Source organism: Ostrea edulis, chromosome 2 (genome assembly GCF_947568905.1).
Source record: "Ostrea edulis chromosome 2, xbOstEdul1.1, whole genome shotgun sequence".
NCBI classification, from domain to species: Eukaryota; Metazoa; Mollusca; class Bivalvia; order Ostreida; family Ostreidae; genus Ostrea; species Ostrea edulis.
In genome coordinates, this window is record NC_079165.1 from 95,556,483 (window position 1) to 95,573,663 (window position 17,181).

General features: G+C 35.1%; 2 protein-coding genes across 2 annotated transcripts; both read left to right on the forward strand.

Annotated features, from left to right (window-relative positions):
- Nucleotides 1-1,052: 1,052 nt before the first annotated feature.
- Nucleotides 1,053-3,297, forward strand: LOC130051996 (complement C1q tumor necrosis factor-related protein 7-like). The gene is made up of 2 exons (XM_056155649.1): nt 1,053-1,335; nt 2,749-3,297. Exons 1-2 carry the CDS (start codon nt 1,116-1,118, stop codon nt 3,174-3,176), a joined length of 648 nt encoding a protein of 215 aa, XP_056011624.1. The 5' UTR covers nt 1,053-1,115; the 3' UTR covers nt 3,177-3,297.
- Nucleotides 3,298-10,194: 6,897 nt separating this feature from the next.
- On the forward strand, nt 10,195-11,897 carry LOC130051995 (adiponectin-like). Its single transcript, XM_056155648.1, has 2 exons — nt 10,195-10,613; nt 11,346-11,897. The coding sequence occupies exons 1-2, from the start codon at nt 10,337-10,339 to the stop codon at nt 11,774-11,776; spliced, it is 708 nt and encodes a 235-aa protein (XP_056011623.1). The 5' UTR covers nt 10,195-10,336; the 3' UTR covers nt 11,777-11,897.
- Nucleotides 11,898-17,181: the final 5,284 nt, after the last annotated feature.

Sequence of the window (17,181 nt, forward strand, 5' to 3'; positions counted from 1 at the left end):
GAATCATCTGAGTATAACGATACTGCTTTCACAATGTGAAGGTCCATTTTGCAGACGACACCTTTGTTCATTTTGAAATTTCATCAGTTGACAGCACACACTATCCGATATACAAAGATCTATGGTTTTCTCTACATTGTTGGAGACCTGGGTTACTTCTAAAACAGAATTCGAAACCAGTTCATCTGTGAGTGTATATATATATATATATATATATATATATATATATATATATATATATATCCAAATTGTGTTTTTAAAAAAAATCACAGTGTCCGGTATAAAATATTAAAAGAAATAGAATAAACAGTACACAAAGTTAAAAATTTAACGCAAGCGCTTTCATTTTATAATCCTCAGGCGTTACATTTTAAAATAGTTTTGAAATGGTTTGACGTCATAAAGGCGTCCTAACATTTCACGTACATAACGACGTCATAAATTTATGTTATGTACGTGAAATGTTAGGACGCCTTTATGACGTCAAACCATTTCAAAACTATTTTAAAATGTAACGCCTGAGGATTATAAAATGAAAGCGCTTGCGTTAAATTTTTAACTTTGTGTACTGTTTATTCTATTTCTTTTAATATATATATATATATATATATATATATATATATATATATATATATGATTTGCAGTCTTTAATTAACGCCTAATTTTCAGTCGTACAGCAACATGCATTTCGTCACTCTAGTTCTCTTTATTATTGCACTTGTTTTCTCGACCGAGCTGGCCAGTGACCGACCGGAATCTGACCAGCCTGGAGCTGTGGAGGAACATTTTAAAATGATCTTCATCGTCGCTAGTCACACTTACTGAGTCCAGAAGTTACCTACCCTACCTCAAAATGTGAACGTTCATAAAGGTTACGACGAGGTTATATCCTTAAAACACACACAGGGCATTTCTTTTTCATAATATCATAATGACAATATGTTGCGTGGAAACTGTAAAATAGTATGAATGTATAAAAGTGGTGACCATGTGAGCTAAATTGTCAAAGTATTTCTCGGTAGTACTTGTATATATAAACCCCTTTTCATGGTACATTATTTCATAGTCAGTATCAACACGCTGATTGAGAAGTCCGAGGAAGGACAGAGAAAATTATGTTCGTTCTTTTACCATTCCTCTGTGCCGCCGTATCATTGGCTGAGTTGACCACTCTCCACAAAGGCCGAAATCTGACCAGTATGGAAGAGCGACTTTCCTATCTGGAGAAAACTATCGTACGTCGTATAAACGCCACAGAGCGCGTGCTAGGACAGTTGCTGACAGGGAGAGATGATGCCGATATATCGGCTCTGAATGTACTTGCTCTTAGATCTGGTAAGACAAATTCTCCTTTAAAACCCATTAATTTCTGATATAAGATCAGTAATATAACAACACACTAAATGGACTATTATTATTATATTTATTCAAGGAAAGCATAAGATAAATTACAAATCTTAATCATATACATTGTAAAATACATTAATAATGTCAATTAGGGATCACAAATGAATTTTTGGCACATTGCTATCATATGTACGCAATAGCACTCCAGATATCATCACAGCTATAGCCACCAACAACATCATTATCAAAATACATGCTTATCACAGTACCAGGTCTTATCACAAACAATATAAATCATATACTTTAAAATAAATCTTTGCCTAGGATAACCCATGAAAGCAATTTATAAATCTTGCTTATTTCCAATGGGGGCCCAGGGGGCGAAGCCCCCGGAAGCTCCTGGATTTTACAGATTTTATAGGGCTTGAAATAGGTCTCCTATATAAGTCATTTGTACTATTTTCTATTATTTTTAATAAGGTGAAATTAGTAAAATGACGCAAATTTTAAGCGTTTTGGAAAAAATTAAGTTCTCCCAATAAAGTTATTCAAGAAATCAAAATATTTTGTCATTTATTTCTCCGGGAGTAGTAGAAATTATTGCTTCTTTTATCGTTTAGTACTTTTTTCTAAACAAGAAGCATGTACCACGATTTACCTTAAATTTGAAAATTTTATGGGGGTGGGGGGGGGGGGCGCCCCGGCTTCGCCCCCTTAAACCCGCTACTGACCATCCATTATATATGATATATATATTATCATATTTATTAATTTATTAATATATTCTTTTGCTTGGGGTATTGTCAAATCATAGCTGCTTCTTTTGGTATAGTTTTCGTGAATAGCAAATTTCAAAAATATTTTCGCTGGTTCGTAAACTTCGTGGAAAGCTATTCTTTCATGAGAAAGATGTGTACTTCATGGTCACCTGTATTCGTGGTCTGCCATAAGCATGAAAAATGATGAAGCCACAGTACGGGAATTTTGAATACTAGTACGCGCGCACCAATTACTGTTCCTAAAATCCTGGTCACCGTCCTATCCCGTGTAAATATTTTTGTTCTGGCACGTTAAAAATTTAGGTACATGTACTGTTAATTTTACAAACTAAGTCACAGCTACAAAGAGGACGTCCAAAGACCGCTGTCATCGCTTCTCCCTCCTGCTAGACACCTGGTGACTCCTCTGATATGTCCAGGGGTCCATGTTAGCCCTGCTCGTAATTTTGTATTCTTCTTAGGAGTTATGAGATCGATTGAACACTATTCATCTTTTCATTTTACAATTTACCAAATACATAGGAAGAACAGATAATTAGTTATATACACCACACATACTTGCACACAAACACTATCTAGGAACTAACATCCATGAACATAATTTTCTCTTTTTCTGAAATAGGTATGTTAGCCAGTCCCTCAGAGCCTGTTCTGTTTTCTGCTTACAAGTCCTCATCTACCGGTGGAATAAGCTCTAAGGTCACCATTAGGTTTGACAGGACCTACATCAACCTAGGAAATCACTACCATACAGAGGACGGAATCTTCATCGCTCCCAAAACCGGCGTATACCTGTTCCACTGGACTATCGCTACGGGGGGCAGTGCGTTCTCCTCTCAGCTGATGGTAGGGGGTACTGTTCGCGCTTCCAATCTCGTTCCTTATCCAGGCGGGGTAGATTCCAGTTCAGCGATGGTAATATTGAACATCAGTGAAGAGGACCACGTCTGGATACAACTGTACGGTTCTTCAGAACAGGTCTATGGTGGTAGCAATTCTGAAGGAAATTACCAATCAACGTTTTCTGGAATCCTTGTACATACTCCTTAGTGACCATGATAACCACACTTAATAAACAAGTCTTTGCTGTGTATAAGAATGATTATTTGTAATTTTAGTTGCTTTCTATGAATGTAAATACTGGCATATTTCAATAAATCAATGAATAGAGTAGTGGTTTTTTAAAAAGAAAACATCAATCGAAATATTTATATTTGTATTGTTTTTAGCTCACCTGAGCTGAAAGCTCAAGTGAGCATTGCTGATCATTCATTGTTCGTCGTCTGTCCGTCCGTCTGTCTGTAAACTTTTCATACTTTCGATTTCTTCTCCAGAACCATTGAGCCAATTTCAACCAAACTTGGTACAAATCATCCTCGAGTGAAGAGGATCCATGTTTGTTCAAAGGAAGGATCATGCCCCTTCAAAGGGAAAATAATACAATGCAAAAATAGAGTGGGGCCATTTAAAAATCTTCTCAAGAACCACTGGGCCAGAAGAGCTGACATTGACATGAAAACTTCCTGACGTAGTGCAGATTCAAGTTTGTTAAAATCATGACCCGGGGTAGGGGGGTAGGATGGGGCCACAATAAGGGATCAAACTTTATATACGGAAATTCTTTAAAAATCTCCTTCTCAAGATCCATTGGGCCAAAGAAGTTTACATTTACATGAAAGTGTCCTGACACTGTAGAATCAGTTTGTTAAAATCATGACCCACCCAAGTGTAAAAGGGGTACCTGGCTATAGACAGTGAAAGATATTGTTAGAATGTTAGTGCTCTAGCGCTTGTAATGGCAGCCAGCACTGTATGCTTCCTAGGAGCAGCACACGCTGGATAAAGCGCTATATAAAACCAATCATTATTATTATCATTATTATTACCCCCGGTGGTAGGATTGGGCTACAATCTGACTAAAGTACACACACACACACACACACACACACACACACACACACACACATATCTATATATATATAATTAAAAAGATACACGAAGACGTTTAGTAAAGCTTTAGCACTTTCATTTCAAATCTTCAGAAGCTTTACATTACTTTGTTTAGATTACTAAATGTAAAGCTTCTGAAGATATGAAATGAAAGCGCTAAAGCTTTACTAAACGTCTTCGTGTATCTTTTTTATTTTTTACCTATACTTTAAATCTTTTACCAATCATTGCAAAAAGTCATTATCTATCTATCTATCTATATATATAGAGCACTAAAATGACCAACGACACGAACAACCAGATTGTCAAATTTTCGGGACGACCCGTCCCTTCTTCGGGGCAAACGAAAAGAATTACATAATGTGATCAATATCAAGGAATAACAAAACCTACATATAAATATATCTAGCACTACAACTACACTAACCTACAAATGTATTTACAACACAGACTACATGTTTTTTGGTTTTTAGTCTTGCCAATCAATGTTAAAAGCGGAGCGAATTAGGACATGCCTTATTCGGCCAAAAAGCTGATCACCCCCCCCCCCCCAACCCCCCAAAAAACCAACAAAACAACAACAACATGTGGTCTGTGTAGTAAATACGTTTGTAGATTAGTGTAGTTGTAGTGCTAGATATATTTATATGTAGTGTTTTGTTATTTGTTGATATCGACCACATTATGTAATTCTTTTCGTTTGTCCTTAAGAAGGGACCCCGAAAATTTGACAATCTGGTTGTTCGTGTCGTTGGTCATTTTAGTGCTTTGTATAATTTTTTGTATTTGACCTTGTATCCATGTTGTGGATCCGAGACTTTTAGGTATTGGGTGTTCTTGGAACTTAGTGCTTTTATATCCATATATATATATATATATATATATATATATATATATATACATATGTATATGTCTGTATTTTAGTCACATTGATATGGATTTGCCTTCTACAGGGGATCAAAGTTTTACATAGAAATATATAGGGAAAGTCTTTGAAAATCTTCTTCTCAAGACCCACTGGGCTAGAAATGTAATAATTGACATGAAAGCTTCCTGATAGAGTGCAGATTCAAGTTTGTTCAAATCATGGCCCCCGTGGGTAGGATGGGTCCACCATAGGGGATCAAAGATTTACATACAAATATATTAGGAACATCTTTGAAAATGTTCTTCTCAAAAACTATTGGGCCAAAGAAGTTTACGTGTACATGAAAGCTTCCTGACATAGTGCAGATTCAAGCTTTTAAAAATCATGGCCCCCGGGTGTAGTTTGGGGCCACAATAGGGATCAAAGTTTTACATGCAAACATGTAGGGAAAATCTTTAGTTATAGTCAAGGTGACTCAGGTGAGCGATGTGGCCCATGGGCCTCTTGTTTAATAATTAAGAGTATAATTAATTATGATTAATTATTAATTAATTATAATAATCAATTAATGGTAGTTCAAAATCTCTTGACGAAAGATCTTGAAAGTAGGTGAGAAAATATAAAACAGCGTATTTTGATATTGGTTTGATATACATTGTAAATTTCAAGGAATTTGCTTATTCCTCTTCTCAAAAAAGTGTTTACATTTGATCAGCTTTTATATTCCATTTCCTTTTAATACATTTGATATATGCAAATGATGATTAACGTGCAAAATATAGGTCATTGTTATTCATCCATATACTTTATTCGTAAATGAAGAATATTCCTCGAGAACTGAGTTCTTTAATCTGTACTTCTATCGACATATAAATGGCAAATGGGTAGGTAGATAAGTTATACATATGAACAGAAGATACAATTAGTCAGGGTTTAATCCAATATTCATGAATATGAAGTATATTAATTTGGGGGAAACAGGAGCTATCTAAAAAATCATATGTCTCTAATCAAGTCGAACTGAATTGGTTCTACTGATAGATTATGTTCACAACATTTTATCAAATTAATTTTTTATGTCGTATAAATCTTGTTTCAGTGTTACGTTCTATTTTTGGACATTGTGACTTGATTATGAATTTCAGCCATTGATCCTGAACTACAGAAAAGCAAAACCTATGTGTAAGACCCAATACTGAAAGAGTTATAGATATGCTACGAGTTATTTATCATATGTATATATTGGGCGGTCAGGATGAGGAGGGGGGGGGTGTAGGAAGAGAGGAGGGAGAAATAGGCAGGCAAAAATGATGTGCATTTACAGAATAAACAATGAATTTTTTAAAAAACAAAACAACCCATAACAGTCACTGTAAGGAATGTTTTCAGGACTCAACAATCGAAATATGAACTGATAGGAAAAGGGTACTTAATAGTCAGCTCCACTTATTGTCTGATTACTAATCTTTTGTTCAGCATGCAGTGAAAGTGTACTGAATCTGTTCCTGGCTCGGTACTGTTCAGTTCAACTAGATAGGGAAAGTTAACATCTGAATGTAGAAAAACTGATAAAATAGATTAATTAAGATCTTGGAGTCGGGGGTCATCAATCATCCTAATTGTAAATTTCTGTTTTAGGGGAGTATATATCGAGGATATTTGATGTAGGAAAACATACTGAAAGTTCACGTGCTTTATTTCAAAAGAAAAAACCCCAGTGCTTTCCCCTTGATGAGACCCCATTAAAGGTCTGGCTCGAAAGTGAACTTACTTACATGTACATGACCAAAAAAAAATAAAAATACTTTGGAGCTAGTCTTTTAAGTTGAACACCAGTCACTCACCTGAAAGTGAACCTTGTGATGAAAAGAGATTGGTTTGACCCTCTGAAGTCTTTTCCAAAGGTTGTGGGACTGACCCCCAAAATTGAATATACATGTATTGTATCTTTGATTTTAAGAAGTTAAATCTCTAAACATTGGAAAGCGTTTCATTTCAGAAAATATTTTGTGCAGTAGAGAAATTTGATATGGATGAAAAATGTAGGGTATGTACAACAATATTTTGAAATTGAAAAGTTTCAAATTTTCTTTATTTAGTCAAAAATGGAGTTTTAGTAGAAAGCAATTTGGAAAAAAAAAATTAAAACCACTGCTGGATTTTAACCAGTGATTTACTGTTCAGCAGTCGACATACCCCCTCCCCCTTATATCAGTCAATATCATGCTAACCTATTGAGGTACTCAGCTAGGTAATGATATTTGAAATGAATAGACAAATATTGCTCATATTTATATTTTCATAAGAGGCCAATTCTCTCGATTTTTAAAACTTTACATCTTGCTCCGTACACATATTTTTTGATGTAATAACTGAAGTGCTCTTTAGGGAGCTACAGAACTTGCTCTTAACATAAAATTTATATCCCGCCCCAAGAACGAAAAGAATGATTTACTTCCTGTTTTAGCAGGAAGCATTGTTCTAGTTTATTCTTTGTTTTTCATGTAAATAATTTTTCAACAACACGCGGGAACGTTAGTATAGTGATAAAACAAGACAAAATAAGTTTTGTAGTTCCTATGTGCTAAAACACAGTAAATCTTAAGTACTATATCGTTTAATGCTATTGTAATGCAGTCAGTTGACGGTTATGGTATCCCAAGCTTTAAAAAACCTAATCCTAACATGCATAGGTTCGAAGTAGGTGAGCTATGTCCAGCAACCAACCATGAATTTGCTTTCCCCCCTCCCTCTCTCTTCAAATTCACTTTTTTATATACAAAATAAGAATTAAAGTTTGATTTAGCTGAATTCTCAGCAACTAGGGACAATTTAAGACTTCTGATATCCTCGATCCACGACTGCAGAAGTGAATCTAGAAATAACTCAAAGGAGGGAGTAGGTGTTGCACCTCGATTGTACTTTTTCTGCCCCAAAGTGGGATTGTACTTCCCCTTTATGCCTTAGATCACTTTTCTGTCAACATTTTCCAACCAAAAGTGTGTGTAGTGCAGTTACATCTCGCTTTCGTGCTGACCCTTGTATACAATCATTGAGAAGTGCATAGACGGATTTGTCCTTGTTCTTCTGAAATGAAATTAGAAACATTCTTGCTGATGTCGCTAAATAATACTTGGCCTGAGATTAACGTTCCAAACCATAGCGGGGGAATACCCGGAAAGCTTAATTATCGTTAATAATTGATCAAGTGGAGCGCCAAGGAAATGTTTAAGTTGTTACATAACGGATACAGAAGTGGTTCGATGTTAGTTTTTTTTAAAAGGTATACGCGAAAAATCCATAGACTGTATTTCTCCAGTTTCCCGTGAATAATCGGGTCTATTCTCTTTGTGTAGTGGTTTACATTTGTTCTCTTTCTTAACTTTTTATTCTGTCGATATTTTTGGATTCCGTTAATTCATGGTTAAAACGTAGAACAAACATAATCCAATGTTGATCCACTGTTGATTTATCAATAAATCTTCAATGTTGAAACAATCTTGAATTTGCAACATTTTATCTAACGGCGGTTACAACTTAATCAAGACGAGTTTTCAAAGTTGAAGATGCAACATTATTTCAGCATCGAAACGTTGAAACAAACTTTAAAAATATATGTATCAAAAGTTGAAACAGCACTAAAGCTCCATATAGTTTTAATGTTTGATTGTCATTTGATAGTTCAATCTTGATTTAACGTTTAGTTATTACCGTTTTCTGTTTCTTTATAAAAAATTCATAAAAGTGTTATTTTAAATTTATTTTTCAACGTTGTTAATTTATGTTTAATCAACATTGTTGTGCAAAAATATGAGAGAGAGAGAGAGAGAGAGAGAGAGAGAGAGAGAGAGAGAGAGAGAGAACAATGAAACGTACTTGGGGAAATAGGATATAAATGAAAAATAGCGCAAACAAATGTAAACACTTGACATATAAAAGTTCTGGAACCCCCTCAAACGTCAAACATGGCAAGTTGATTTCGGAAGAGACTGAAGTGATTTAGTCAACACTGCGCACATTCCAGGAGAGGGACAGGCGCACGTAGCTCATCTGTAAAATGTACGTGAATGAGATGCTGAATATTGAATGTGTGGCTAAACAGAAGAGGTTACTATATCCCCTTCTTGTTTACATTTTAGGTTAATATACCCCCGGACACATAGCATCGTTTTTCAAAAAAAAAAAAAAAAAACCCAAAAAAGGAGGGGGGGGGGATTAAAAAAAATCGACTAGCAAGCAAAAGGATCTCTTATTTTTCTCAGATCTAGAGTTCCACGTCTTGGTTTATATGGTCTCGGATTGTCCATTGTATTATTTAGGCACATGTATAATATGTCACAAAGGGGGGGGGGGGTGTTACATTTTCAGATTAGTTACATCTAAAGTTCCTTGATGCATTTTGGGTTAATATATCTCCAGATTGATCACACTTTAGGCTTACATTACCCTTTGTTACATTTTTACCGAATCTTTAAAACGAAAGTTCTTACTGGATTTTATTTTTGCATAAAATACACACTTTTTAAAATCTTACAATTACCTTTCAAATTCTCATTTGACCACACATTTATGTGATCAAATGTTATTACAAATGCATTTCCTGCCTGCTTGTTTATATTTTCTTCCTTTCGCTGCCATATTTTAGTGGATGTTAATACCTGAAAAACAGAGAATAAAACATAGTGCAATGGAAGGAATGCAGATAATATACCCCCCCCCCCTCTTCACTTTCACTGGAATCATCTGTCTGAGTATAAGGATACTGTTTTCACAATGTGAGGGTCCATTTTGCAGACGACACCTTTGTTCATTTTGAAATTTCATCAGCTGGCAGCACACAATATCCGATATACAAAGATCTATGGTTTTCTTTACATTGTTGGAGACCTGGGTTACTTCTAAAAACAGAGTTCGAAACCAGTTCATCTATGTGTGTGTGTGTATATATATATATATATATATATATATATATATATGATTTGCAGTCTTTAATTAGCGCCTTATTTTCAGTCGTGCAGCAACAGTCGTGCAGCAATATGCATTTCGTCACTCTAGTTCTCTTTATTATTGCACTTGTTTTCTCGACCGAGCTGGCCAGTTACCGGCCGGAATCTGACCAGCCTGAAGCTTTTATGATCTTCATCGTCGCTTGTCATGCTTACTGAGTTCAGAAGTTACCTACCCTACCTCAAAATGTGAACGTTCATAAAGGTTACAGCGAAGTTTATATCCTTAAAACACACACACAGAGCATTTCTTTTTCATAATATCATAATGACAATATGTTGCGTGGAAACTGTAAAATAGTATGAATGTATAAAAGTGGTGACTATGTGAGCTAAATTGTCAAAGTATCTCTCGGTAGTACTTGTGTATATAGGAACCCCTTTTCATGGTACATTATTTCATAGTCAATATCAGCACGCTGATTGAGAAGTCCGAGGAAATGATGATCGTTCTTTTACCCTTCCTCTGTGCCGCCGTATCCTTGGCTGAGTTGACCACTCTCCATAAAGGCCGAAATCTGACCAGTATGGAAGAGCGACTTTCCTATCTGGAGAAAACTATCGTACGTCGAATAAACGCCACAGAGCGCGTTCTAGGACAGTTGCTGACAGGGAGAGATGATGCCGATATATCGGCTCTGAATGTACTTGCTCTTAGATCTGGTAAGACAAAGTTCCTACTACTACCATCCATGATATATATATATACATACATACATACATACATACATATATATATATATATATATATATATATATATATATATATATATATATAATTATATAATACTCTTTTGCTTGGGATATTGTCAGATCATAGCTGCTCCTTTTAATATAGTTTTCGTGTAGAACAAATTTCAAAAGTATTTTCACTAGTTCGTAATTTCGTGGAAAACTATTCTTTCATGAGAAAGATGTGTACTTCATGGTCACTTATATTCGTGGTCTGCCATAAGCATGAAATATGATAAAGCCACAGTACGGGAATTTTAAATACTAGTACGCTCGCACCAATTACTGTTCCTAAAATCCTGGTCACCGTCTTATATTTTTGTTCTTACACGTTAAAAATTTAGGTACATGTACTGTTAATTTTACAAACTAAGTCACAGCTACAAAGAGGACGTCCAAAGACCGCTGTCATCGCTTCTCCCTCCTGCTAGACACCTGGTGACTCCTCTGATATGTCCAGGGGTCCATGTTAGTCCTGCTCGTAATTTTGTATTCTTCTTAGGAGTTATGAGATCGATTGAACACTATTCATCTTTTCATTTTGCAATTTACCAAATACATAGGAAGAACGGATAATTAGTTATATACATCGCTCACACTTACACACAAACACTATCTAGGAACTAACATCCATGAACATAATTTTCTCTTTTACTAAAATAGGTATGTTAGCCAGTCCCTCAGAGCCTGTTCTGTTTTCTGCTTACAAGTCCTCATCTACCGGTGGAATAAGCACTAAGGTCACCATTAGGTTTGACAAGACCTACATCAACCTAGGAAATCACTACCATACAGAGAACGGAATCTTCATCGCTCCCAAAACCGGCGTATACCTGTTCCACTGGACTATCGCTACAGGGAGCAGTGCGTTCTCCTCTCAGCTGATGGTAGGGGGTACTGTTCGCGCTTCCAATCTCGTTCCTTATCCAGGCGGGGTAGATTCCAGTTCAGCGATGGTAATATTGAACATCAGTGAAGAGGACCACGTCTGGATACAACTGTACGGTTCTTCAGAACATGTCTATGGTGCCAGCAGTTCTATAGGAAATAACTACCAATCAACGTTTTCTGGAATCCTTGTACATACTCCTTAGTGACCATGATAACCACACTTAATAAACAAGTCTTTTCTGTGTATAAGAATGATTATTTGTAATTTTGGTTGCTTTCTATGAATGTAAATACTGGCATATTTCAATAAATCAATGAATAGAGTAGTGTTTTTTTTAAACGAAAACATCAATCGAAATATTTATATTTGTATAGTTTTTAGCTCACCTGAGCTGAAAGCTCAAGTGAGCATTGCTGATCATTCATTGTTCGTCGTCTGTCCGTCCGTCTGTCTTTAAACTTTTCATACTTTCGATTTCTTCTCCAGAACCAATGAGCCAATTTCAACCAAACTTGGTACAAATCATTCTCGAGTGAAGAGGATCCATGTTTGTTCAAAGGAAGGATCATGCCCCTTCAAAGGAAAAATAATACAATGCAAAAATAGGGTGGGGCCATTTAAAAATCTTCTCAAGAACCACTGGGCCAGAAGAGCTGACATTGCGGAAATATTCATATCTAGTGATCAGTCATTCAAAAACGTACTTTGTTAAACACCACTCTGATTCCACGCACAAGTACTCTGAAGTTGAAATAAAAAATATGCTAGAGTTCCTCATTGATAATATCTTCGTGGTCTTTGGTGATCAGGTCTTCCAACAGTCTGTTGGAATTCCCATGGGCACGAATTGTGCTCCTTTGTTAGCTGACCTGTTTTTATATTCATATGAAGCAGAATTTATTCAAAAACTTGTACGTGAGAAGAAAAAATCTCTCGCTGTGACCTTCAATTCGACTTTTAGATATATCGATGACGTTTTGTCTATTAACAATGATAGCTTTCATTCATATGTCGATTTGATGTATCCCTGTGAGCTCGAAATAAAGGACACCACAGAGTCGTCCACTTCTGCTTCATACTTAGATATTTTATTGAAAATAGACATTAACGGCAAACTAACAACTCAACTGTATGACAAACGGGATGATTTCAGCTTCTCCATCGTCAACTTCCCACATTTATGTAGCAATGTTCCATTATCACCTGCATATGGTGTTTATGTATCTCAACTGATTCGATATGCAAGAGCTTGTTCTGGGTATAGTCAGTTTTTAAATCGAGGTAAGCTACTGACAAACAAGTTGATGGTACAGGGATTTCAACAGTCTCGATTGAAGTCAGCATTTCGCAAATTCTATGGTCGTTATAACGATCTAGTTCGTCAATACAACCTCGCATTGGGTCAAATGCTGTCTGATGTGCTTCATACCGATTGTTAAGCCGTTCTTGGCACACTTATTTTGACTGCGGATAACTCCGTTTACCTGATCAGGATATGGGGCTCACGGCGGGTGTGACCGGTCAACAGGGGATGCTTACTCCTCCTAGGCACCTGATCCCACCTCTGGTGTGTCCAGGGGTCCGTGTTTGCCCAACTATCTATTTTGTATTGCTTGTAGGAGTTATGAGATTGATCACTGTTCGTTATCTTCACCTTGCATTAACGTGAAAACTTCCTGACGTAGTGTAGATTCAAATTTGTTAAAATCATGACCCGGGGGAGGTGGGGGGTAGGATGGGGCCAGAATAAGGGATCAAACTTTATATACGGAAATTCTTTAAAAATATCCTTCTCAAGATCCATTGGGCCAAAGAAGTTTACATTTACATGAAAGTTTCCTGACAGTGCAGAATCAGTTTGTTAAAATCATGACCCCCGGTGGTAGGATTGGGCTACAATCTGACTAAAGTACAGATATATATATATATATATATATATATATATATATATATATATATATATAATTAAAAAGATACACGAAGACGTTTAGTAAAGCTTTAGCGCTTTCATTTCAAATCTTCAGAAGCTTTAGATTACTAAATGTAAAGCTTCTGAAGATTTCAAATGAAAGCGCTAAAGCTTTACTAAACGTCTTCGTGTACCTTTTTTATTTTTTACCTATACTTTTACCAATCATTGCGAAAAGTCATTATCTATCTATCTATCTATAGCACTAAAAGGACCAACGACACGAACAACCAGATTGTCAAATTTTCGGGACGACCCGTCCCTTCTTCGGGGCAAACGAAAAGAATTACATAATGTGATCATATCAACGAATAACAAAAACTACATATAAATATATCTAGCACTACAACTACACTAACCTACAAACGTATTTACAACACAGACTACATGTTGTTTTTTTGTTTTTGTTTTTGTTTTTTTTTTTTTGGTTTTTAGGCTTGCCAATCAATGTTAAAAGCGGAGCGAATTAGTACATGCCTTATTCGGCCAAAAAGCTGATCAACCCCCCCCCCAACCCCCCCCCCCCAAAAAAAACCCAACAAAACAACAGCATGTAGTCTGTGTTGTAAATACGTTTGTAGATTAGTGTAGTTGTAGTGCTAGATATATTTATATGTAGTTTTTTGTTATTCGTTGATATTGATCACATTATGTAATTCTTTTCGTTTGACAATCTGGTTGTTCGTGTCGTTGGTCATTTTAGTGCTTTGTATAATTTTTTGTATTTGACCTTGTATCCATGTTGTGGATCCGAGACTTTTAGGTATTGGGTGTTCTTGGAACGTAGTGCTTTTATATATATATATATATATATATATATATATATATATATATAAAGCACAGAAATAGCAATGAACTCTTAAATGAACATAACTGCCCTGAGTGAAGAAATAATTAATATAAAGCACAGAAAATTTCACTTTATGTGGATACCCACATATATGTGGATACCCATATATATATATATATATATATATATATATATATATATGTTTGTATTTTAGTCAGATTAATATGGATTTGCCTTCTACAGGGGATCAAAGTTTTACATAGAAATATCTATTTGAAAATCTTCTTCTCAAGACCCACTGGGCTAGAAATGTAATAATTGACATGAAAGCTTCCTGATAGAGTGCAGATTCAAGTTTGTTCAAATCATGGCCCCCATGGGAGGATGGGTCCACCATAGGGGATCAAAAATTTACATACAAATATATTAGGAACATCTTTGAAAATGTTCTTCTCAAGAACTATTGGGCCAAAGAAGTTTACGTGTACATGAAAGCTTCCTGACATAGTGCAGATTCAAGCTTTTAAAAATCATGGCCCCCGGGTGTAAGTTGGGGCCACAATAGGGATCAAAGTTTTACATGCAAACATATAGGGAAAATCTTTAGATATGGCCAAGGTGACTCAGGTGAGCGATGTGGCCCATGGACCTCTTGTTTAATAATTAAGAGCATAATTAATTATTAATTAATTATAATAATCAATTAATGCTAGTTCAAAATCTCTTGACGAAAGATCTTGAAAGTAGGTCAGAAAATATAAAACAGCGTATTTTGATATTGGTTTGATATACATTGTAAATTTCAAGGAATTTGCTTATTCCTCTTCTCAAAAAAGTGTTTACATTTGATCAGCTTTTATATCCCATTTCCTTTTAATACATTTGATATATGCAAAGTGGTCCAATGATGTTTAACGTGCAAAATATAGGTCATTGTTATTCATCCATATACTTTATTCGTAAATGAAGAATATTCCTCGAGAACTGAGTTCTTTAATCTGTACTTCTATCGACATATAAATGGCAAATGGGTAGGTAGATAAGTTATACATATGAACAGAAGATACAATTAGCCAGGGTCTAATCCAGTATTCATGTTATGAAGTATATTAATTTGGGGGAAACAGGAGCTATCTAAAAAAGCATATGTCTCTAATCTAGTCGAACTGAATTGGTTCTACTGATAGATTATGTTCACAACATTTTATCAAATTAATTTTTTATGTCGTATAAATCTTGTTTCAGTGTTACGTTCTATTTTTGGACATTGTGACTTGATTATGAATTTCAACCATTGATCCTGAACTACAGAAAAGCAAAACCTATGTGTAAGACCCAATACTGAAAGAGTTATAGATATGTTACGAGTTATTTATCATATGTATATATTGGGCGGTCAGGAGGGGGGGGGGGGGTAGGAAGAGAGGAGGGAGAAAAGAAAAGGAGAAAGTAGCAGGCAAAAATGATGTGTATTTACAGAATAAACAATGAGTTTTTAAAAAAAACATAACAGTCCCTTTAAATAATGTTTTCAGGACTCAACAATCGAAATATGAACTGATAGGAGCAGGATACTTGGATAGTCAGCTCCACTTATTGTCTGATTACTAATGTTTATGAACTGATAGGAACTATGGAGCGCCAAATTAACATAAACTCAAATAATTGATGATATCTTCAATTATTTGAAGATATCATCAATTCAATTATTGCTGTCTTTAATTGAATTAATGCGCGCATTAAATCAATTATTGCTCTCATCAAATGAATTAATGCGCGCTTCAATTCAATTATTGCTCTCATCAATTGAATTAATGCGCGCATCAATTGGATTAATGAGAGCAATAATTGATTTAATCCGCGCATTAATTAAAATATTGCTCTCTTCAATTCAATTGATGAGAGCATTAATTTCGTAGAAATATTGCTCGCAATAATTGATTTAGAGCTCGGTATAAATAATTTGATGATCTCTTTAATTCAATTGAAGATATCTTTAATTATTTACAATGCTTTTGTATAAGGAATTAATGCGCGCATCAATTCTTTTAAAGAGAGCAACAATTCAATTAAAGAGATCATTAATTCAATTGTGGATATGTTGAATTGAAGATATCTTTAATTATTTAGTTGCTTTCTCTAAAAGAGTTATTGCTCTCTTCAAATGAATTAAAGATATCATTAAATCAATTGAAGAGAGCAATAATTGAATTAATGCGCGCATTAAATCCATTATTGCTCTCATCAAATGAATTAATGCGCGCATCAATTCAATTATTGCTCTCATCAATTGATTTAATGCGCGCATTATATCAATTATTGCTCTCTTCAATTGAATTGTAGCGCGCATCAATTCAATTCTTGATATCATTAATTCATTTGAAGAGATCATTAATTCAATTAAAGCGCGCATCAATTCAGCTAAAGAATTAATGCTATCATCAATTCATTTAATGCGCGCAATAATTCAGAATTGAAGATATCATTAATTATTTGAAGAGATCTTTAATTAAATTGTTGCGCGCATCAAATGAATTGATGATATCTTCAAATAATTGAAGATATCTTCAATTATTTGAGTTTATGTTAATTTGGCGCTCCATAAGGAACGGGGTACTTAAGTAGTCAGCTCCACTTATTGTCTGATTACTAATCTTTTGTTCAGCATGCAGTGAAAGTGTACGGAATCTGTTCCTGGTTCAACTAGATAAGGGAAATTTATCATCTGAATGTAGAAAAACTGATAAAATAGATCTTGGAGTCGGGGGTCATCAATCGTCTTAATTGTAAATTTCTGTTTTAGGGGAGTATATATCGAGGATATTTGATGTAGGAAAACATACTGAAA

Excerpts from the sequence above, each read along its gene's own strand:
- LOC130051996 (XM_056155649.1), top strand. The coding sequence starts at position 1,116 with ATGTTCGTTCTTTTACCATTCCTCTGTGCCGCCGTATCATTGGCTGAG. Across the intron at positions 1,336-2,748 it reads TGTACTTGCTCTTAGATCTG|GTATGTTAGCCAGTCCCTCA; the intron begins GTAAGACAAATT and ends TTTCTGAAATAG.
- LOC130051995 (XM_056155648.1), top strand. The coding sequence starts at position 10,337 with ATGGTACATTATTTCATAGTCAATATCAGCACGCTGATTGAGAAGTCC. Across the intron at positions 10,614-11,345 it reads TGTACTTGCTCTTAGATCTG|GTATGTTAGCCAGTCCCTCA; the intron begins GTAAGACAAAGT and ends TTACTAAAATAG.